This window comes from Phaenicophaeus curvirostris, chromosome 2 (genome assembly GCF_032191515.1).
Source record: "Phaenicophaeus curvirostris isolate KB17595 chromosome 2, BPBGC_Pcur_1.0, whole genome shotgun sequence".
Classification (NCBI taxonomy): domain Eukaryota; kingdom Metazoa; phylum Chordata; class Aves; order Cuculiformes; family Cuculidae; genus Phaenicophaeus; species Phaenicophaeus curvirostris.
The window spans coordinates 104,717,215-104,738,776 of NC_091393.1; the positions used below are offsets into that span (position 1 = coordinate 104,717,215).

The window sequence follows — 21,562 nt, forward strand, 5'->3', positions numbered from 1 at the left end:
GCCGCTCACGCCGCGCCGCTCGCCCCGCAGGCAGCCCCGATGGCCGAGCGGCCCCCCGAGGCGAAGGCGCCGCTGCCGGCCGAGGGGCCGCTGCGCCCCGGCGCCCCCGCCGCCCTGCCCGGCTCCCCCGGCTCCCCCGGGCCCTTCGCCACCCGCTCGCCGCTCTTCATCTTCGTGCGGAGGTCGCCGCTGATGTCGCGCTCCTCCAGCGGGTACTTCTCCTTCGACGCCGAGCGCAGCCCCGCGCCGCTCAGCTGCGACAAAGCCACGCAGACCCCCAGCCCGCCCTGCCAGGCGCTCAGCCACTGCCTCAGCGCCATGGGTAAGGGGCTCCTCCGCCTCCCCGCCGCCTCCCGCTCCTCGCCGGGCTCGGGTTTCCCCTTTAAAAGCGCGGAACGCGGCTTCGTGCGGTGATGCGAGGCTCCTGCGGCGGCGCCGGGTCGCTGGCTGTGCTGGAGCGTCCTGGCACCCGGGCTGCGCCCTTCCCTCCCTGTCCCAGTGCCCGCTGCACCCTGCCTTCCCTGGAGCAGCCCTCTCCTGGTGCCCCCTGCAGCTTTCCTTCCCTGGAGCAGCCCTATCCTGGTGCCCCCTACACCCTGTCTTCCCTGGAGCAGCCCTATCCTGGTGCCCCCTGCACCTTTCCTTCCCTGGAGCAGCCCTATCCTGGTCCCCCCTGCACCTTTCCTTCCCTGGAGCAGCTCAGTCCCAGCACCCGCCGCACCTGTGGGACGGTTGCGAAAGGGCCCTGCTAGGACCTTGAACTCCTGCCAGCACAAGTCAAGGGGCTGGCAGGAGCCCATCAGGGCTGGCGGTGGGTGATCTGGATGATCTGGGGCTGGTGGCAGGTTGGACGCTCACCCGGGTAGCCAGGAGTGTGGGATTTGTGCAAGCTGGCTGGGCTCGCTGAGCAAATGTGCTGCTGCTGAGCACCCACTCATCTAGTGCTTTTTTTTTTTTAATTATTATTATCGTTATTCTCTTCTGGGACAGGTCAGTCCCTGCCTGGGGAGGAGGGGACAAAGTTGTTTAATCCAGCTTCCTAGTTCAGGGCTTGCTTCTCGCAAGGCTTTACGCGCTGCTTTTTGCTTTACTCTGCTGTGAGGTGAGCATCTTCATGCCCCTTTTTTTTTCCTCCTGTTTCTTTCTCGACAAACTGCGCAGTGTCATAGGCGCTAGGGTCACAAAACTCCCGCTTGCTTTGGCAAACCCCACAATTGGCGCTTGAAAGCAGCGCGGTGGCGGGCGGGTGTGTGTTTACATGTGGCTTACCAGGTAAGGCAGGGTTGAAACCTCTAGTGGCAGGGAAAACACGCCTGCTGGAGCTGCTCGAGCCATCCAGCAATGCCTTTCCCCTCTTGTGATTAATTTCTTTCAAAAAGGCTTCCTCTCTAGTTAACTTCCACCAGGCAAAACTGAGGGAAGGTGGAAGCAAGGCAGGTACTGCGTTGGTAGCCCTACTAGGGGATAACAAAGGCCACTCCAAGCTTCACAGGATCAAAACATCTTTTTTGTTGTTTTGTCGAGTTTTTTTCTCCCTCCCTGGTTAATGGCTGTGGTTACAGCTGCAGAGAGCATACTGTAATATGCCCTTAGGAAAGATTTTCTGACATTATTGCAGTAATTACAGCTTAATGCAAGTTTCACAACCTCCTGTAGCGCAAACACACGTGGCACGAGCAGGCAAGGATGCTGGAGTTCCTCGGCAGGGAGAGCTGCAGCCAGCGTTTTAGCAGTGAGCGACTTCTTTTGTGGTGCTCTGAGAAGAAACTTAGTTTTTCCCTGATTTTTCTGTGCTCCTGCTTTTTTCATGGCTGTAGGAAAGCTGCTGAAATTCTGGTTTTACTGGAGCCTTTTTTTTTCTGTTACTGTTGCTAGGGGCATCATCCTAAACAGCTATAAGCAAATGGAAAATACTCAAGCTATTTAAATGGGACCCTTGGCTAATCTCAAATGTGATTAATCTGGGAGTGCGGAGCTGTGGAACTGTTTTATCCCTTGTCAGAGACTGCGGCTCCCAGGCTGTGACTTTGCACGTGGTTGGCCTCGAGAAAGGGCTCTGGGTCTGCTCTTCGTACCTCTTTCTCGGTTCCCTTGCCTTGGCGGTGTCCTGCCGGATGCGTGCCATTAAGTTTTCTGTGCGGAAACGGGTCAGTCCCTCTGCAAGGAAGCAAGGGGTATAATTTTTTTGTTGTGTTTTGATGTGCTGATTTTTATCTGTTCTAAGATGCAGACTGCAGGCTGAGAGATGGGGAGCTTCTCTAGGAAGCATAAGCAAGTGGCCTTTAATAATAATAATAATAATAATAAACAGACGTTTCCTGTAAGCAGGAGCAGTTTGTGTGCGATAGGTGCTCTCAGCCTCTCCCGTGGGCAGTAGTGGACTGTTTCCAAGGCTGGACAAGCAAAGTGAGCTCATGCCCTGCCCTGAAGCTGCCTCTTCGAAATCCCATAAAATGTTCCCCAAGGTTTTCAGTGGTGACGGCCCAAATAATAATAATGAAGCACTGAAAGGGCTTCTGCCAGATGAAAAAGGTGGAGGCAGCCCTGGGTTATTACGGGATGCCTTCGGTTGCATGTTCATGTGTGAGCTAATTGCTGGAGCAAGAAATGTTCCTGGCATGGGAGGTGGCAGGCAGCGATGCTTCAGGCTGTCTCGCTGCTCTGATAGTGTGAGGTGATACAGCCGGCTGCCTCCAAAGCCGATTTTTTTGGGAAAAATGAGATGAAAGTAGTGATGGGATGTTCTTGGATGGGAAGTGGTGCTGCAGTGCTGGCTTGGTGTATCTGGGAAGATGCTTTTGGGGATGAGTAAGAGAGAAACAGGGATGAGTTCATGACATCTGGGGATGGCATGGTGTGGGAGCGCTTGCCATGAAGTCACCTGAGGCAAGAAACCCACCCTTTCTTTAGGGGGGTTGTGTGAGTCTTACACCAATATTTCCAGTCCTTGGCTCTGAACAGGCACCCAATTTTTTTTTTGTTTTGTTCAAAGAACAACTGTCCAAAGGCACATGGAGTTCTGGGTTTACATGCAGGTTTTTGAGATGTATTTGGAGCAGGCGCATGCATGTGCTCTGTAAATAGGTTTTCCCAGTGCTGTTTTGATCCCAGTGTGTCTTCCCACCCTACAGAAGAAGAGAGAGCAGCAGTGTGAACTTCTCCTTGCCTGTGAAGGAGATGCTGCAGGTGTAATAGGTGAATTTAAGGGGAAGCCTTCAGCTGAGAAGCTGCTGGTGTCATTCCTGTCGCACTGGTTTCAGAGCTGCTATTATTTTCTCTGAGCTTTGTGCATAGTTCATCTGAAGCTGTTCTCAGAAGAGGTTTTTTCTGGGCTGGGGCAGGGGTTGTTTGGATGACCAAGCCTTGGAGGCAGAGGTGCAACTTGGGGTTGGGTTTTGTATTTTGTTTTTAAGCAGGATCCGCAGCATTGCTGTGTGGTCCCTGGCAGGAGCGTCTTGGGGTCTACAGCGAGGTACAGGTATCCTGGAGAAGTTAGTGGCCTTTCGGTTTGTCCCTGTGCCTGTGTCAGCCATCTCGCTGTCATTGTGAGGTGCTGGCTTGCTGTATGACTGGCCCCCCCCGAAAGTGCCTCTGATGGGTTTTGGGACCAGTTATGACTGGACCCTTTTTGACACCTCTGTTCGGCAGCGCCACAGAAAGTCCTTTCTGAAAACCTCAGCCCGATTTCACTCTCAGCCACCAACCCCAGCCTTCATCTCTTGAGCGGATGAGCTCTTGAGTGCAATACCAATGTGGGAGGGAAAGGATGGAGTTTGGGGTGGGGGAAGGATGGAGAAGGGGCAGTACCTCTTCCCCTTGTACTGTTCTCTGTATCCCAGGGTTTCTCTGCAACTTTTTGTCCTGTCTTCTATTTTTTTTTTTCCTAGCTTAGTTCTTGCCAGGAAAAGCAGCCTGGGCCAGTGGTGGGATTTCTGATGGTTGCCCCGCCCCAGCAGAAATCCTGTTTGCGTTCCCGGAGTGTCAGGGTGGAGTATCGCGAGGGCTGAGCCGTGTTTCATTCACCAGTGAGGAAAATAAATATGCCGGGGCTGTCCCCGGGTAGGCGGCGGGTACTACTCCTGTGCTACTCCAGTGTGAAAACAAAACAGATCTCTGAGCCAAGCAGTGCTAGTTTGGCGCAGAGATATTTTTTCCAGTCAGGTTGGAGCCAGGCTTTTATTTAAATTTTTTTTATTTTTTTTTTTTACTGCCCCACTAATCCTTTGAATATTTTGAGATTGGAAGCTATTTCAGTTCCCTTGTGATTCCTTCTAAGCTGTTGTGCCAAAACCCAAAATGCTCTGTTTTGTTTTGTGTGGTGGTTTTTTTTTCTGGGTTGTGTGAGGCTGGATTTTTTTTTTGTTTGTGGTTTTTTTTTTTTTTTTTCCCTTAAGGCTATGATTTTTCACTTGGATCCTGAACCTTGTGTTTGTGAGAGGGGCAGTGCAGGTACCGTATTGGGACCTGCCTCGGTCACAGGCTGCTCCTTTCTCCACTGGCTATTTGGGGTTTGTCCACCAGCTTTATCACATGTCTAATAACTTCTTAAAATGGAGACTTAAAATAGCTGTATGTAGCATAACATAATTGATGCATTAGCTCTTTTACTTTCTTTTATAAGCCCACACCATTCTCTTGTGTCAGGTTTATTTTCTGCGAAAGCATAGGAAGATGCTGTTTGAGAGGCAAGCATCCCAATTCCCTCCTGCAGATGGAAAGTCCATCAGTCTGCTGGAAGTGTGGTTTCTCGGCGTACAAATCAAATTGTGGCTTTTTTCTCAGTACGACAAAACCAATCGTTTTCCTTTTCTCGTTGAGCTCTTCAGAACTGTTTAGGGAAGAAATGTGAGAATTCAATTAAACTATCCAGACCATGGTTTTTTTAAGGTTAGAGCAGAAGTCACTGCTATGCCTACAAGAAGAGAAAACTTTTTAGAAAGGGTCGGAAGAGAAGGTGTTGCTAAGGAAAGCAATTAGAGACTGGTGTCCCTCCCCATGGCAGGGAGGTTGGAAGTGGGTGATCTTTACGGTTCCTTCCAACCCAAATCATTCTAGGATTCTATGATTTCAACATTCCTCCTTATTTAAGAGGGGACCAATGCTTGGATGTGCCAGTGGAGATGCTCCTAAGGGAAGCCTATAATTAAAAAATGAATGAATAAAAGCCTAATAATAAAAAACTAATAAGGGATAAAAGCCACTGCTATGCTGCACGTATTATGCAGCAAGACCCATTTGCTTTGCATTCCATGTCCTGGCCCTGGCAGTCTGGCATCTGCACAACTCCTAAGAACTGCATTTAAAAAAAAATTAAAAATAGGAATAATAATAATAAAAAAATAGTAGCAGCCCATCAGCTCTTGCTGAATTTAACAGAATATTCCTTTTTTTTTGTTGTTTGTCTCTTTCAAATGCCCTGGTTTTGTTCCATGCAGCTTCCCGGTGGCAGTCTCACTTGCTAGCAGAAGACATACAGCCGGAAATCTGGATTGCACAGGAGCTGCGGCGCATCGGAGACGAGTTCAATGCCTCCTATTGTCCAAGAAGGGTAACTTTCATCTTTTTACTTTCCATTTCTTTACACATGGTCTCTAAAAGGGAAAAGCTTAATCATCTCTGGAAACTAGTTCTGCGGTGAATGTTTCGTTCAGTCAAATGTAGAAAAGGATGCGCGGGTGGTTTTGTTTGCCTGGACTCCGGGGTGTGCTGTCTGGGCTGGGAAGTCATCGTCTGCTGCTGCAGCGTCACTAAATCAATCAAAAATAACCTTTAAACTGAGACTTGAGGGTTTTGGGTACAAAGTTTGCAGTATCTTTCGTAGCACCCAGGGCCTTGTAAAGTGTATTGCTGGTTTGGGAATGGACTTGGCAATAATGAAGAAGAAACTTACAGAAGTGAGGAGGCAGAGGAAGTTAGGGTGTGTGGGGATATTTTTGGGATGGCATTGGGAGGAGCCTCTCTAGTAGTAATGCCTGACTGAGTTGGGGAGCAGTTGGGTGCCCACTGCAGCGCTTTTAGGATGACGGGTAGGTAGCCAATGTAGCAGGTTTGTGTGCCCAGCTCCCACACTCCTGCTGCTGAGTATTGTGTGCATGGAAGCGCAGTTGCAAATAAGAACAGGGATAGAATTGGTCTGATAACTTACCTTTCTTACAAAGAATCTGCCAGAGCTGTTTTGAAATGTGCGTTTATAACACTGTAAACTCTCTCACCTTTAAGTGTTGCAACAAAAATAGGTGGCAGTAATGCAAAACAAAAAAAAAACAACCTCAAAACAAACCAACCCAGACAGATGAAGTAACAGTAAGTTTTCAGAAGAGAGTTGTTAGCCAGTAACTTGCCTGCTGAACGTTATTGACGGCTGCATGTCTGTGCATGTGGTTCCCTATCTATCAGCTTGCCCTAGCGCTCCTCTGTGGGAAGAGGAGGCAGAAGCACATTAGGGTAGCAGAGTAGGTGACGAAATGCTGACTGCCCGGATCTTTATCCGTCCTGCCTGGCTTGTGAGTCACTCCCGCAGCGTGTTTCCTTGCCGCTCCCAGGGTCTGTACAGCAGATGCCTGTAGGCATGGACTTACTCCCAAAATGGATGCCAGGCTGTTGTGGTCCATCTCCTTCTGCACAGTCTCTCTGCGTTGCCTTGCTGGAGACTTCTCCATCAGCTCCATTTTTCTTTCTGAGTGCTCTGGCTTTCCTGACCTGCAAAAAACGGAAGATAAGCTTTGTTTTATCCTGAATCTGGAATGTGCATCTTCAGGCCTCGCCCGTCCATACTGATCCCTTGTGATGTGAAATACCCACTTCTTTTTCTTTAAAGGACATATTTTCAATGCAAGGTAGGCATTGAGCCAATCATACCAACATTCAGAAACCTGAAGGTGCCCTGTTGGGGCAAGCTGACCCAGAAAGGCTGACAGAGAGGCGGAGTACCTACTCCTTGCTTACTCCTGGAGCAGTGCCTTAAATCTGGAGTGCAGACAAGCCGTTTGAGTGCCTTCTGGGAAGAGGTTTGTGATGAGCAGGAATGTCCTCCGACGCTATCCTGTGAGGACCAGCTCCCTCAGTGCTGCCTCATGTGGAAACTTGTACATTGGAAATCTGCACCAGGTGCATCACATCGCCCAGTGAAGATGGTGATCCATGCTGCCTGGAGTATATAAGAGGGTGTGAATTTAATGGGAGAACTGAGATGGCCTGCAGAAGGGTTTTCCCTACCGGTCTATGAGGATGGGTGTGAAACTGGCAGCAGGATGGTGTGCAAGTGCACAGTCGCAGAGCATCGTGCAGGTTTGCACAAGGTGGTTCTCGGCACCGTTGCTGAGCTTCCAACCTGCTGCCCTGGGGAGAGAACTGAAACACAGAGCACCATGTCCTGGTTGCTAGATGACACGAGCAGAGGCTGTCATGCATAACCCTAAAAACACTCTGTACCTGTCTTAATTAGCATCTGATTAATTCTTACTGCTTGAGCCTAGAAACGAAGAGGTTTCAGAGCATGAAACAATTGCAGAATTCTTGTCCCCGATGTGCTTGGTGGTTGTTGTATGGAAAGGTGTCTTTTCTTTCTGCCAGTGGGCTGGTGGTTCTGGAGAAAAAGTGGTCTCTGCAGGGCTGGAGCCCCTCGGCAGAAGGGGTCGGTAGGACGCCTACCAGCACTCCTGGCTCTGTGGCTCGCTGGGGTTTGCCCTTTAAGCATGAGGTTACAAATGGGGAACTAAGAGCCCTGCCAAGACGGCACTTGCTGGGCAGGTCGGAGCTGTCGGACAGGTCGGGGCCACCGTTCCTCATCAATGCCCTGGTGTGTCACCCCTGGGGGCCATCTCTTGGGCAAGGTAAGAGAGTCAGAAACTCCATGGGCCCCTCTTTGTCCCAGTGAAGCTGTGGGTCCAGTAAGTGGAGATGGCCATAGGACCCTCAGGCCATGGAGACCAGCTCTGTGCTGAGGCTTTTGCCAGCAGAGGGTGCATTGCTTGCCCACCACTGTGTGGCTCAAGCTTTGCTGCCCACACCCAAGCTGCATGTGGAGGTAGAAAGTCTTTGAACTCAACTGAACTTTCAACTCTTTTTTTTTTTTATATATATATACCTCTTTATTTAAAAAAAACCCAATTCTGTTATTTCTCTTGTGTCCTTGAAGCCAATTGGGGTTTTTTATTTGTTTTTCTCCTTGCTCTCCGCCACATTGGCAGTCGGGCAGCGCAGTGAGCTTTGCATTGTGCTGGTAGGCAGGTGGGCAAGTCCCACTTGTGCAAGGACCTGGAGCTGTGCTCAGTCCAGGTACCTGGCTGGGGGATGCTCAAGCGTTGTCTCTTCACGGTGACAGAGCTGTCACCCCACTTGCGGGACTGCCTATGTTACGCCCCCGTAGCAGGGAGGGCAGTTTGCATATTGGTGTAGACAGTGTAATTTCTCTCTCTGGGGCATGCACAGGCATGATCTTTCTGCACTGAATCTAGTCTGAATGGGATTGCTTTGAGACGGTATGGAGAGGGAAAGAGGTGATGTTCGGGCTGGTCTTTTGCCCAGAAACGATGGCTTAAAAATGAATATTTGTTTAGTGTTTCCTCTTTTTTCTTTTCATTGTACGCTGTTGTGATACAAAGATCCCTTGCTGCAGGGAAGGGTGTTTTGCTGCCATGTCTGATTTGTGAATGAGGTGATGGTTACGCCTGGAGCAGTCTGAACTAAAATCTGTGTGTAGTTGCCACAGGCAGGGACCTAGATGTGCAGAAACTGATGATGCTGCCCCTGCTAGGGGATATTTTTTCTTCTTTGTTTCCCGTATTTTTTCATATAATTTTTATTCTGTTTCCTCTCAGCCATCCCACACCGTGGATTTTAAACCCCCCTGACTATGCTAGCAGAGCTTACTGCTCCTTTGCCATGTTTCAAACCTCCTTGCAGCATCATGTGCCTCCTGTGCCCGTGTGCAGGGACAGACATCCCCATCGAGGGGTTCCTGGCATCCACCTTCCAGGCAGATGTGGCTGGGAGCTGGCAGCTTTGACCCTTTGAGTACTATAAAGCTTTTTATTGAAGGAAAACATGAAAGGTCATGGGGTTCACTTTCATTCTTTGCAAAATGCTTAGTTTCTCATCTCTGAAATATCTGTGTGGCAATGCACGAGTTGTTCAGAGCACAGGGGCTTTGTGCTGGAAATTAAAGTCAGTTTTGCTTGATTTTCCTTCACTACTTCTTTTTTTTTTTCCTCCTCTTTTGTTTCAGGGTTTCTTGGATAACCAGGTGGGAAACCCCCAGATTGTCATTTTGCGTCTCTTGCGTTACATCATCCGCCTCATCTGGAGGATGCAGTGAACGCTGAGAGCATCCCGAGGTGCTGGGACTTACTTCCTCATTGGGAAAGCCTGGAGAGGACGGACAGATGGACAGATGCAGGGCTTCCTGTGCCGCCTGGCTCCCACCCTGCCTCTCCCCTCGGAAGCATGGCAAAGGCCATCGGATGAGGGTGGACATCCTATGCCGACCTGCTGGGACTCTCCAATACAGGGTTTTGTCCAAGAATGGTGTTTACTGCATTTCTCTCAACTGTTTTTTTTTTTTTTTAAATTTTGTATTATTCCAAAAGAGTCTCAAGGGAAAATATTCAATGGCAATGGAGTAATTTTCTTGTTATCGTTCCTGGAAACTTGTCCACTCACCTGGGATAAACCCTGCAGCAGGGAGAAGGAAAGCCTGAGGCAGCTGATGGGCAGAGCTGCCTTAGTTTGCCTTGCAGACCTTATTGCAGAGACTCATGGAGCCCTCGCCTCCCACTTTGACTCCTGGGCACTTGCCCATGGAAAAGGATGGCTGTGATGGAAGAAGGGCAGAGGGATCTAAATCAGCACTTCTTTTACCTGTAAATACCTAATGCTACTCCAAATCTACTTTCATTTGCATTATGCAAATAGCCTATTTCCTGCTGACTGATTTTTTTTTATATATTTTTTTTACACGCTGAATTCCAAGACTCTAAGCTGTCAGACTCCCAGGGTCCAAAATATCACAATCAACCCACCAACCAAACAAAAAAAAAAATCCACCAGGTTGCCTTTTTTTACAAATTCTTTCTATAAAAAGTGTGAAAATGCTTGTATATTATATATAATGTTGGTGACTGAGTAGTCCAGCAATAAAATGTTCTCGGAGGTAGGTAAGAACAGTTTTCCCTAGCACACTGCAGCTTTGCACCCGAAGACGACAGCTTCTGCTCTGTAACTTCAGGAACCGTTTTCAGTCATGGCTTGTACCTTGCTGTTGAACCCAGGAGGGTTTTTAAGACGCTGGATTCTTTTTTCCTGGGATCCTCTATTCGGACAGGACAGCCTGGAGCAGGGGGATGAAAGGGATGGGACCAACAGTGTGAAGACCCTGGATGCTGGTGCGCTGAGATGCAGCTGGAAGAGATGCCAACCTGATACAGATTCACCTGGGGACTTGCCATGTGGGGTTTGTTCCCCACTGACTGCTGTGTCTTCTCCCAAACTGCCCTCCTTCCCCTGGGAAGATCTGACCAGGTGCTTGATGCTGTCCCAGGGCATCTCCCCTTCCACCTGTAGACTCCTCAGCCTTTCAGGAGGAGCCCCAAGGGTTTGTTGGAAGGAGGAAGTCTGTCATCTTGGGTCATCCGTGGTCTCTGGTTCATCCTGCGGGTGAGCAGGGGCTGCTGCATGCTGAGTGCTTTTGGTGGGGTGGCTGCTCTGTTCACCCTGGTATCTATGCACAAATGTACTTCCTTCTGCCTCCGGAGCTGCCCCTTCCCTCTGTCTGGTGCAAGTGGTCCTCAAACATAAATGCCATGGTTTTATTTCTGGTTTCACCAGCAATATAGGAAAAGAAAAGAAGGAAAAAACCACACCCAAGCCTATGATCGCGGTTTTTCCTGCAGTGTGTGTGCAGGGAGAAGCTGTTGAGTGCCATGTATGATTAGTGTTTTTAGTGATTGACAAGTTGTACAATCTGACCTCTACACACAGGCTGCGCATGCCTCTTGGGTAGGCACAGAGCTGTGGTGTTGGTGCGGGGCTCTGTGCCTCTGATTGCACTCCTCTGCAGGATTACAGAGCAAATTTTAATTGTTATTTTAAGTTTTTATTACCTTTCGTTGGACCTGCAAGATGAGTATCGGTTGCAGGAGTTGGCCTTAGCTGCAGAAGCACAGGGGTTATCTTGGAAAGAGTATTTTAGAGAGGGTTTGAGGGGAACCTTTGCACTGGTAAGGAGCAAGCGGTTAGTAATCTGGTGAGTGTGGCCTGTGTAGGTTCCTGCTCCTTGTGCTCTGAGCTTGATGCCTGCAGCCCCAGCTGTGCTGGAGCCATCACTTTTTTTTTTTCTGTAGGTTTTGTATAGAAAACCCCAGCAAGGTGGCTGCTGCTGTGGGCTTCCCATGGGAATTTAAGTGGAATTGCATGGCTGTTGATAAAATTTAAGAAAAAATATAAGATTTGGCAGCAGAGGGGGAAATCAAACAAGTTTGCATTTGCTTGGTTTTTTGCATTTGAGTTTCATTAGTCATCAGTGGATGAAGTGGTGGGTTTGGGTCTCTCAGCCTTACAGCATCCCAGCACCGTGCCATCCGGAATGTGTCCCTTTACACCAAAGAAACACTGAGCACTTTACCTCATCTTCCCTGCCAGGCTTCCCTAGCCAGTGATCGAGACAAAAAATCTATTAATTTTAAGGGGTGGGGGAAAACCAATCAAGGTATTGGCACTGTCTACTTGGGATTTCTCTATGGGAGGCCTTCTTGGCCAAAAGCCAGGCATAGGCAAAGAAAAAAAAAAGCCCTTGAAAAACATATTTCACCCCTGTAAAGTTGTGAGGTTTAGGAATAAAACCCCCCAAAAACCCTCTAACCAGAAGAATGATGTTTTAAAATAGTGATTAGGCTCATTTTAGCTGCATTGGCTGGTGCTCTGGGTCATTTTAAGCCTAATCTGTGGTCTCTATTCTGCCAAAATGATGTGATGAAGAGTTTTCCTTGGTTGAGGGGAAACCAGATCTATTCCCGGGCGATCTCACATGATGCGTTAATGCTTCTCCTGTTTTCTGTAAGTGTAAATACCTGAATATTTATTAGAGTAGCGCACCATATTATTTTCATCATCTGAGCCAAATATCTTGTGCAATGTATTTCCTTTCCTTTCTCTCATGTAAGTTTTGTACAGCTTATAAATAAGTAAAAACAAACAAAAAAAAGAAATAAAAAAAATATACTTCTATTTCCTAAACTTTTTTAGAGTTGAACTTGGTAAATACTGTAGATTCTTTGTGTTTTTTCCCCTGTGTAATTAATGCACTCTACTGTTTCATAATGCTGTAACTTGTAGAAATGATGTATATTTATTTTCTGCTTATTTAAGTTCCTGTAAAGGTTTTGTTTCCCTCCTTCTTCCTGCCCCTGCAATAAGTGATAGGTTACCTTCTAAAGTCCTGTCTTCTCTTGGCAGCGCAGCCATTATGGTTTAGGATAATGAGATTATTGTTATTTTTTCTCCAAGTGCCTAAGTCCCACTTCCCAGTACTGATTTAGGCACATCAAAGACTCAGCATTAGTGAAATTCAGTGGGAATTTGGCTTCTACATCCCCATGATCTCCCCTCCCCCTCCCTTTTAAAGCCACGTTTTTCCTCCATCTCAGCCACTTTCCCTGGAGCAGCTTTAACATCAGTTCCAGCCCCAGCGCATGCGGATGTGCTGATGAATCACTAACTCATTTCACAGGACCCAGCATATGTAGCGTTTTTACTGCAATTTCCCTGGCTTACTTGTGTTTTGCACTGATGAATTTTGGACAGGGTAATTGCCACTTTACTTGTGCAATACTGCTGTATATAGTTGCAGATCCTTTTTTTAAGATGCAATCTTTTATGTTCTTAATAGGAGTTTTATATGAATAAAAATTTTCAACTATTTGTCATGAGTGCTGTTTTTTTGGGGGGCTTGGGGATCACCTGAGGAAGGGCTGTGGAGGGGATATTTGCTGCTTTATCACCACTTCTCCCCATTTATCACCTGTTCTCCCCCAGATCCAGGATGTGGGCATGTACCTGGCCATTCTCTCTGCTCTGAGGTTCCCAGGAAACTAAAATGCATCTGTTAATGAAGCTGGATTCAAAGATGTTGCCTTGAGTGTTCCCAAATCTCAAAAGCAGCATCTCTCCTGCCTCAGCTGGGAGTGCTTTGTGTTTTGGTGGGTGTTTTTTTATTTTCCACACATTTATCAGTCTCTGCAGTTATCGGCTGCATCAGTGGACTCAAACCCAACTGCTCAGCACCTTCTTCTGCCCTTGGGATACTCCCTGACCCCAGTCGGTTTTCACAGGTGAAGTTGGGGGAAGCACAGGTCTTTATTTTATTATTGCACTTTGCACTGGTGAGGTTGCACCTTCCATCCTGTGTTCATGTTTAGGGCCTCTCGCTACCAGAAGGACAGTGAGGGGCTGGAGAGTAACTGTTACCCAGAGCAGCAGAGGAACTGGGATTATTTAGTCTGGAGAAGAGGAGGCTGAGGCTATAGAGACCTCATGGCTCTGTACAGCTCCCTGGAAGGAGATAATAGTGAGGTGGGTGCTGGTCTCTTGTCCCAAGTCACAAATGATAGGATGAGAGGAAATGGCCTCAAGTTGTGCTGGGGAGGTTCAGACTGGATATTGGGAAAGAATTCTTTAATGAAAGAGTGGTGAAGCACTGGAAGAGGCTGCCCAGGGAAGTGGTGGAGTCTGTATCCCTGGAGGTGTTAAAAAAAAATGGCACTTTGTGACACTATTTAGTAGGTACAGTGGTGCTGCACTGGATGATTTTTGAGGTCTTTTCCACCCTCACTAATTCTATGTTTTGTGTATTATTTTATTATTTTTAACTTTTAAAAAATTGATATTTGTTGTTTTTATATTTTTTGTTACATTGCTTTTACTTTATTATTCTATATTATTGATTATTTTATTTTAAAGCAGAATCAAAATCTGCCTGTAAAAATTACCATGCCACCTTCCCTTTGCCTTGTTCTTCCATCTCATTTCTGACCCCCCCCCCCACCGTGTCTGATGTCCTGGTGCCCTGGGGAGGAGGGAGCTCCCAGCCCTGCCTATCTCTCCACTTACTCTTCTTGCTTTTATTTCCCTGCTGATAAATAGATGGCAGTAACTGATAGCGTCACCTGTGGTTTGGAAAAATAGTCTGGTGAGATCACTCCAACAGGGCTTTTGGCATAAAAGGAGCAGATAAGAAGTGATGGCAGAGGTCTCTAATTAAGTAGGGGGTGGCAGGAACAAGCGTGGGACAGGGATGGGCCAGCCAAGGTGTGCAGGGATGGCTTGGGTTGCTCCCCTTAGACAGAGGCACACATACTTCTTTTGGGAGACTCCACTTAATTGTTTTAAAGGCTAATAGATAAAACAAGAGGATCAATACGGTTGTCACAGAGGAGAGAGAGCATTACATGCCAAAAGTAGTGTGGCAGGGGGGGAAGATCTAGTGGATCTAGTGGGGTGTCCCTGCTCACGCCAGGGGAGTTGGATCTGGATGATCTTTAGAGTTCCTTCCAACCCAAATCAATCTATGATTCTATAAGATGGGACCTGCAGATGCAGCCAATGTCTTATGAGATGATCAGACCTGAGCACCTGCATCCCTGAGCTGATGCTGCTTTTCCTCCTTTCTTCCCTGGCATCCCACTTAATTCCCATTTTGAAGGTCTGTGGCAATGCTGAAGGCACAAAACAAGACAGTAAGTGTGATTACGGGCTCAGTCCTCAATTTTTTTCTCTTTTCCTCAAAAGAGATGAGCTGCTGGCCCATCCTGTGTACCAGGCGCTGAAGGATATTTTTAGCTGCTTTCTTCTGAGATATCAGCTGGGCGGCTGGGGTTTGGGTTGCGTGACGCAATGCAGTGGGACCATGCGTCAGCTGGAAAGCTGAAAGGCAGTAAGAAATTAGAGGGGAAAAGCAGATTGAGAAATTGCTGGGAATCCGTCGCCTGTGCGCGTTGTGACTGTGCTGAGCGCTCCCACACCTCAAAACCCACCAGCTGAAATGTGTTTAAAAACAAGGCCAAGAAGTCCTACTTGACAAACAACATAAAAAAAAATCTGGATTTTTTTTTTTTGTTCTTGTATGTGTTTCAAATTACAGAAGTTCCTGAAAGGGAAGTTTATTGGTTTCAGGTGCTATTTTGGGGGCTTCTTTAACTAAAAAAAAGGCTTTATTGCCCAGACAAGGTTTTGGCAGCTGCCAGCCCCCGTCTGCCCATGGCTCTTTGGTCCCATTAGCATTTGGGAGCCCACTGGCCTGTGCAGGCAAAGTTGTCATGCCTCATGTTCTCTATTTATCTTTGCTGTGACTCACATTGGAAGGAGTTCATTGCCTGCTTGAACCTGGTGACCTTGGTGAGACAACATGGAAAAGAAACGCTGCCCCACTGGCAACATGCAGCAGTGCAGAGCGCTGGTGGGAATCTCACCTTTGGGCATGAGCTTGGTCACCTCCAGGTCGAGGTTGGCCATGGCCAAGATCAACTGTGTTTGTGGCCCAGGTTGGTCACAGCCTAATCAAAGGTGGTCATGACCCAGTTTGGTTGTGGCCAGGTTCAGGCTGGCAATGGTCCAGGTTGGTCATGGCCAGTCCAAAGCAGTCACGACCTAGGTCATGAAAGAGACACCCCCAAGAGACAGACCCTTTCTTTCTGTGCTTTCTTTCTTAAATGCTTCAGTAACTAATTAAAACCACATGCAATTTTGCTTTAAGGATTACAAACTTCCTTTATTCCTTGAAAAGGAAAAAATATTGCTCATGGAAAAAGCCATCTGGAAGCCTCGCTGCCACAGAACCCCATGCCATAAGAAGGAAGCCTTTCTACACTCACTCTCTTCACTCGAGTGCGGTGTGCACACACTATTGAGGGCACATAAGACCTCAGCCTGGTCTGATCAGCTCCAAACCAACCCAGGCCATTCCTACATCCCTTAACACTTGCCTATCTCAGGAATGATGAGCAACCAAAACCAACAAGATTCGCAGCTGGGTGCTAACATGGTGTGTTGCACTTAGCAGGAAGGCCTGGAGGTCACAGAAGCCAAAGAACCCATCAGACACAGGCTAAGCATCATGACTTTGGCAGAGCCACACGGCCAACAACTGCCATACCATGGCCATCCAGTGCCCCAGAAGTGACAACACCAACTGCCAGGCCTGGTCTCTCTACATACATGTGTTTTTTTTCCAGTGACTCGTGTCTGACCTTTCAAACACCTGTTCAGCCTTAAACAGCTAAGAATACCCACCAAACTTTGCATCTGATTTTCATATTGCAACAAAGCTCACTGTTTCCAGAAGGTTTTTCTCGTTTTTCTGGCAGGTTCTAGGATGGTCAATCTCTCCCCTGGTCAAACCCAGCGTAGATGGGGATGGAAGATTGCTGGCCACAGGCAGGGTTGCTCAGGCTGTCCCAGCATGTGGCCAGGAAGGTTCCTAGAAACAATGAGGGGGCGTTATAGACCCTATAACGGGGTTTGACAAATATTTATATATAAGTCAAGCCCAAAGATGGCAGGACCAAGGGCACCATCCCACTGCCCACAAGCAAGGACTCTGCAAGGTGCCTGTAAGTCATTTTCTCAAGCTCTGCTGCCCTCCCCAGCATCCCAAATTCATTCCTAGTCTTTTCTGATGAGCTCTAAAACTAAGACCCGCAATACTTCAGCTACCCTATAAAAGCAAGACTAATGGGTTGTTCCCACTGGCGACACAACTGTACCTGCAAGGGCTGGGCCTATGGAGCCAAGAAGACCTCAGATATCGTGGCAAGGGCTTGCTCGGCACAGCAAGGCTCACTGGAGCTGGTGTTGGGAGAGGGCAGGGACCCTCATGGGGATACGAGGCATTTTCTTCCCTGATTTGATAAATTTCTCCTTGACGGCCTTTTGACGGGCTCATATGTTAATTTTCCCTGGAGGGCATGCGGGTTGCCCTTGCTTCCCAGCCTCATGGGCTGTTAATTAAAACATGCTTCATCTCAGTGTGATTAAGGATGTCACGTGCCAAGCAAAAAAACTTTCTGACAGAGACATAATTACCTTGGATTTTTAATTATGGGGGAAAAAGCTGGAAGAAGGTGAGATATCTATTCCCTAAGGGAGGGGAACACAGGGCAGCACAACACGCCTTCTCTGAGCATCCCTCCGCTGCCTGCACTGAAATACGGCTCTAGCACTAATTGGCTCTAACTGGCCCTTCTGTAGGGTTCAGGCTGAAGGATGGCATAGGAGGAAGGATGCAAAGAAAACAGGACCAGGAGTGAAGAGAAAAGGCAATGAGAGATGCATCCCTGCCTCACTGCATCCTGGCGTGTCCCCCTGCCATCGCTGCAGCCATTGGTTGGGTGCGAAGGGCCTCATGTTAAAAAAAAAAAGGGATTTTTCTGATATCCCATCCTATCCTTTTTTTTTTTTTTTTTTTTCCCCTGAAACACACAAATAAAACCCCTGAGCATCAAAGGAGAAGGCATCCTTTCCAGGACCAGCGGTGGAGTCCTCCCAGCAGTCAGGGAGGAAGGGGGAACAGCCACGAGCGCATGACATTAACATTCAAATTACTTATTGGCAGAAATGGGTTTAAAAATAGGGTTTTTATGATAAACAAACTAACCTCATACAGGAAGTAAGCTGCAAATACTAAAAACTAGTATGTTGTAAGAGACCTGGTAGAGCACAGAGCTGCCCCGCAAAACCAAGAAAACAACAACAACAAAAAGAAGCAGTCTTATTTTTTTAATATATTCTTGGGGTTTATTTTACCTTTTCCCTCCTGACATGATAAGAATTGAGGAGAGAAAGGGCAGGGGGATGCTGAGGGGATGAGATAATTTCTTCTCCACTCATGGCCCCTAAAATAAAGGCAAAGCCTGGCGATGCGCAACCAGCTTCGCGATGTGAACCCTGGGTTTTTAGCATGCCCGGACTTCAAAAAAGTGTTTGCTTCTGCTGCTGAAAAGGTTAAGCAGTTTTCCTACCGAAACCCTGAGTGTGGGCTGTGAAAGAACATGTTAATGAAGAAAATTTCCCCAGGGCTGCTCTTTTATTATCACCAAAGCCATCGAGTTTCAGTTTGAGTTATTTATATTTATTTATAAAAACAAAGATTAAGTAAGTAGAACAAAAACAAAAACCTCATCCTAATTTCTGAGCTAAACCCGATTTATTCAAACAAAGAATTTCCCACCCCCTGAGCAGGTAGCTGCAGGCTGTTTTCCTCTTTGCTTTGAGAAAAAACACAAGTGTTACCGGTGTGTTTCATATGAAATGCATTTAAGGTTAAAAAAAAAACCAACAAAAAAACATTCAACTGCCCTTGTTGGCTGTGGAAATGAAGAGTTACAAGTCAGTCACCGGGCTGGGAGAGAATGGTGCAGCTGCCTGGGTTTGGTGTGGGCAGGGGCTGCTCGCAGCCGGGAGGTGCCAGCAGCGCTGCCCAGCCCAGACACTGGGTTCAACCATGGTTTGGTGAGGGAGCATCTGATTTAAGAGAAGAAAAAAAAAAAGGCATTTCTCTTTTCAGGTGTTTTCACTTCCATCGCAAGCGAACTGGTTAAAAACACACACATAAAGAAAAAAAAGCCCTTCAGTGGTCTTGTAGCCTTTAACGTGTTGTTTTTCTACATATTTTATGTTGTTGGCTTTTGTTATCAGTCTCATCTGCAATTTGTGGCCAATTCTGTCATGCTTTAGGCAGACATCTTGTTCCCAAAACTGTTTGCAACCTTTCAGCAAAGGTACAGCCTTGAATATAGGCAGAGAAAAGCCACAGCGCAACGAGAAAAAGGGCAGATTTAACCCCAAAACGATCATTTGGCTAACTTTTTATCCCAAAGGCAGGGATGAGGTCCAGGGCAGTGATGGGTAGCGCTCAGCCAGCTCCCACCCAGCCTCTGCCCTGTCCGAGCATTCTCAATTTAATTTGAATTATTTGTATTTCCCCATCCCAGAAGAAGCCAAAATCATCCCGATGTAACCCATTGGATTTTTTTCCCCACCCCAAACAGTATTTTCCACCATATTTTCCCAGTCCTGGACACAACACCATCCCAGCTATTCCAACTGAGCCCTTCTTTTCGACGTGCGCTGTGGATTAAATCAGTTGAGCTGTTATTTACCACCGAAAACAAATGATGCCGATCTAGCACCTATTCGATATTAATAGCGAAACCAAAAAAGCAAATTAATACCGCAAGATGAATGTATTTCTTAAAAAAATAAAATGAAAGTCATCCAAGTGCCGAAGAGCAAAGTCCGATGGCGGGTGCTGATTTTGGCCACTGCCAGCCCTCATGATGGACCCAAGGGGGGCTGAAATTTGGTATTTTGGGAGGGTGGTTAAACTGAAAGGGAAGGCTTCTAGCCGTCCTCCGACCCTGGCTCGGCAAGGTTTATAGCTGGAGCAGCACGATGCTCTCCTGGGCTGCCGGAGAGGGAAGTGATGCGCTTCATCCCCGGCGAACCCCTGGCTTTTAAATAACCAATTTTGGGGTTTTTCAAAGAATTAGCACACCCAGCAGGGCAGCCCGGCTGGGGGAGGAATGAGACATTGTGAAACCCAGCTCCTTTTCCTGAGGCTGCCGCTGCCGTCAGCACCGGAGCCCAAGCCCTGCCTGAAAAAAAGCTCAAACGGTTTCCCAAAGCGGAGGTGCCAAAGGGGTGCTCACTCCTTCCTGGGAGTTGGCCACAATTTCGGCCTCTCTGGCACGGGGCACAGCCGCTGGCTGCCCCTATGGGGAGGGCTGTCATCCTTCCCTGGACCACCACAGCCCCGAGCCTCTGCCCCCGGCACGCTTGGGGAAGGGGGTCTCCCAACCCCGCTCCCCTCCACCCAAATTTACCCACTTTTTACACTGGACGCAAATATACAATATTTTTTTGGCCAGAATATATATATATTTTAAAGACAAAAATCTCCCAATGCTCTCTCCACTTCCTGTGACAAAACAAAACATGCTTCATTTGAAACTTATTCTTCCTCTATTTAGCACCGAGAAATAATGACCAAAAGCACCCCTGAAAAACCGCCCTGCATCCCACTCATCCTCCGTGGCCGCTGATCCCTTCCTACGCCTTCAGCTCCTGGAGATGACAGAACTGGGCATGCTGAGCTGAAATAGCATCATCCAGGCAAAGAATCACCTATCAAGCTATTTAATTTAAAATCTCGCCCGCGGAGGGCTGGATGGCAAGTTGAAGGTGAATTTCCACTTCACTATTTTTGTCCCACTGCTGTTCAAGTCAAACACTTCCCCCCCTCCCTTCCACGTCATTGTTTTAAAACTGGAGTCAAAAGGAGCTAAAATAGGTAGGGTTCAATACATTCATATTTTGACTCATCCATTTCTCTGTGGTGTGATTAAACACTCCATCGGTCGCAGTAATATTTGCCGCTTAGTGAAGGGGAGCATTCACCCCACTTGTAAAATTGAGACAAAATTTCATTTTAGTTTGACTCACATGGAAAGAGTGAAACACAGAGAGTGCCCTGAAATGCGGCTACGCACCAGGCTTCTACTACACAAGAAGAAACCAGAATATTGGATAATTTCAGCACAAATTTACAGCACTTCGAGGCAGCTGTGGGCTGCAGGCTTCCCCCTCTGCAAATGCACACGGTTTTGCTGCCATTCGAGTATCCCTTGGGCAGCTGGATGAAGGAAGATGGGGGAAAAGTGCATTTGTGGTTGATCTGGTTTTACCCCATCATAATTTTCCAAATGATAGTTGGTCTGTTCATGGGGGATATCACCTTCTACCTTGGTGAGAGATAGGTTTCACCTAAAGCTGGTAAAATGGTAACAGCTGGCTTGAAAACGAAACCCACCTGGAAAATCATATGGGGACTTTCAGGTGGGTTTGGCAATTTGCCTCTCTAAGAATTAATCTGAAAAAAAGCATATTAACAAACAAGCCCTAGGAAGAATTTTTGGGGCTGATCACTACCGTGTCCTGGGTGAAACCTCAGCCTGGAGAGCAGAAAATGGGAGTTCTGTGCCCCCTCCCCCAGCAAGGAGGGTTCCCATAGGAAATCCCATCCCTGCTCCTGCAGGATGACCGGGAGCACTGATTAACTTTTGGGCTGCATCCCTTCTGGGCGCTGCTGACATCCCCAGCACATCGCCCGGCTCAGCCTCTCTCTTCAGCCTGAGCCGGGAGATGCCAATCTTTTCATCAAAGCTCACTGAAAACAAAACTGAGAAACAGCTTGTGGTTTGACAAGAATGTATTTACATAAAAATATATATTTTAAAAAAACCTTTGGGGATGATGAGAGAAGGTGCTCGTGGTGTTTGTGAGGTCCCTGACATTTAAGCGAGGCTTGCCGAGAGTGGCAGCCTCACGTGTTACCCATGCCAAGCCCCACATGGGGCCAAAGCTCCTCCTCAGGCCCAGCCTAAATTTAGAAAGGCTTTTTACTATCTCCCTACTGCGTCTCTCACCAGACACAGCAAACAGGTCATCAGGACAAGCAACAAATTAACTCCCAGGCATGCATAAGATAAGTGAGCCGCATCCATTTCTTTACATT

General features: G+C 47.6%; 1 protein-coding gene and 1 long non-coding RNA gene across 5 annotated transcripts in view; one reads left to right on the forward strand and one right to left on the reverse strand.

The window, feature by feature from the left end:
* On the forward strand, nt 1-11,695 carry BCL2L11 (BCL2 like 11). The gene is made up of 3 exons (XM_069850276.1): nt 1-322; nt 5,436-5,548; nt 9,227-11,695. The coding sequence occupies exons 1-3, from the start codon at nt 40-42 to the stop codon at nt 9,314-9,316; spliced, it is 486 nt and encodes a 161-aa protein (XP_069706377.1). The 5' UTR covers nt 1-39; the 3' UTR covers nt 9,317-11,695.
* Nucleotides 4,603-21,562, reverse strand: part of LOC138717056 (uncharacterized) — a 26,675-nt gene continuing 9,715 nt past the window's right edge. Inside the window, exons 4-6 of one of the 4 annotated variants that reach the window (XR_011336817.1) lie at nt 16,282-16,468; nt 6,579-6,699; nt 4,603-4,828 (exon numbers count right to left, since the gene is read on the reverse strand). This is a non-coding gene — a long non-coding RNA (uncharacterized lncRNA). Of the gene's footprint in view, nt 4,829-6,341; nt 6,700-15,367; nt 16,469-21,562 lie in introns of those variants that run through there. The other 3 variants (XR_011336816.1, XR_011336818.1, XR_011336815.1) reach the window with 3 other exon arrangements.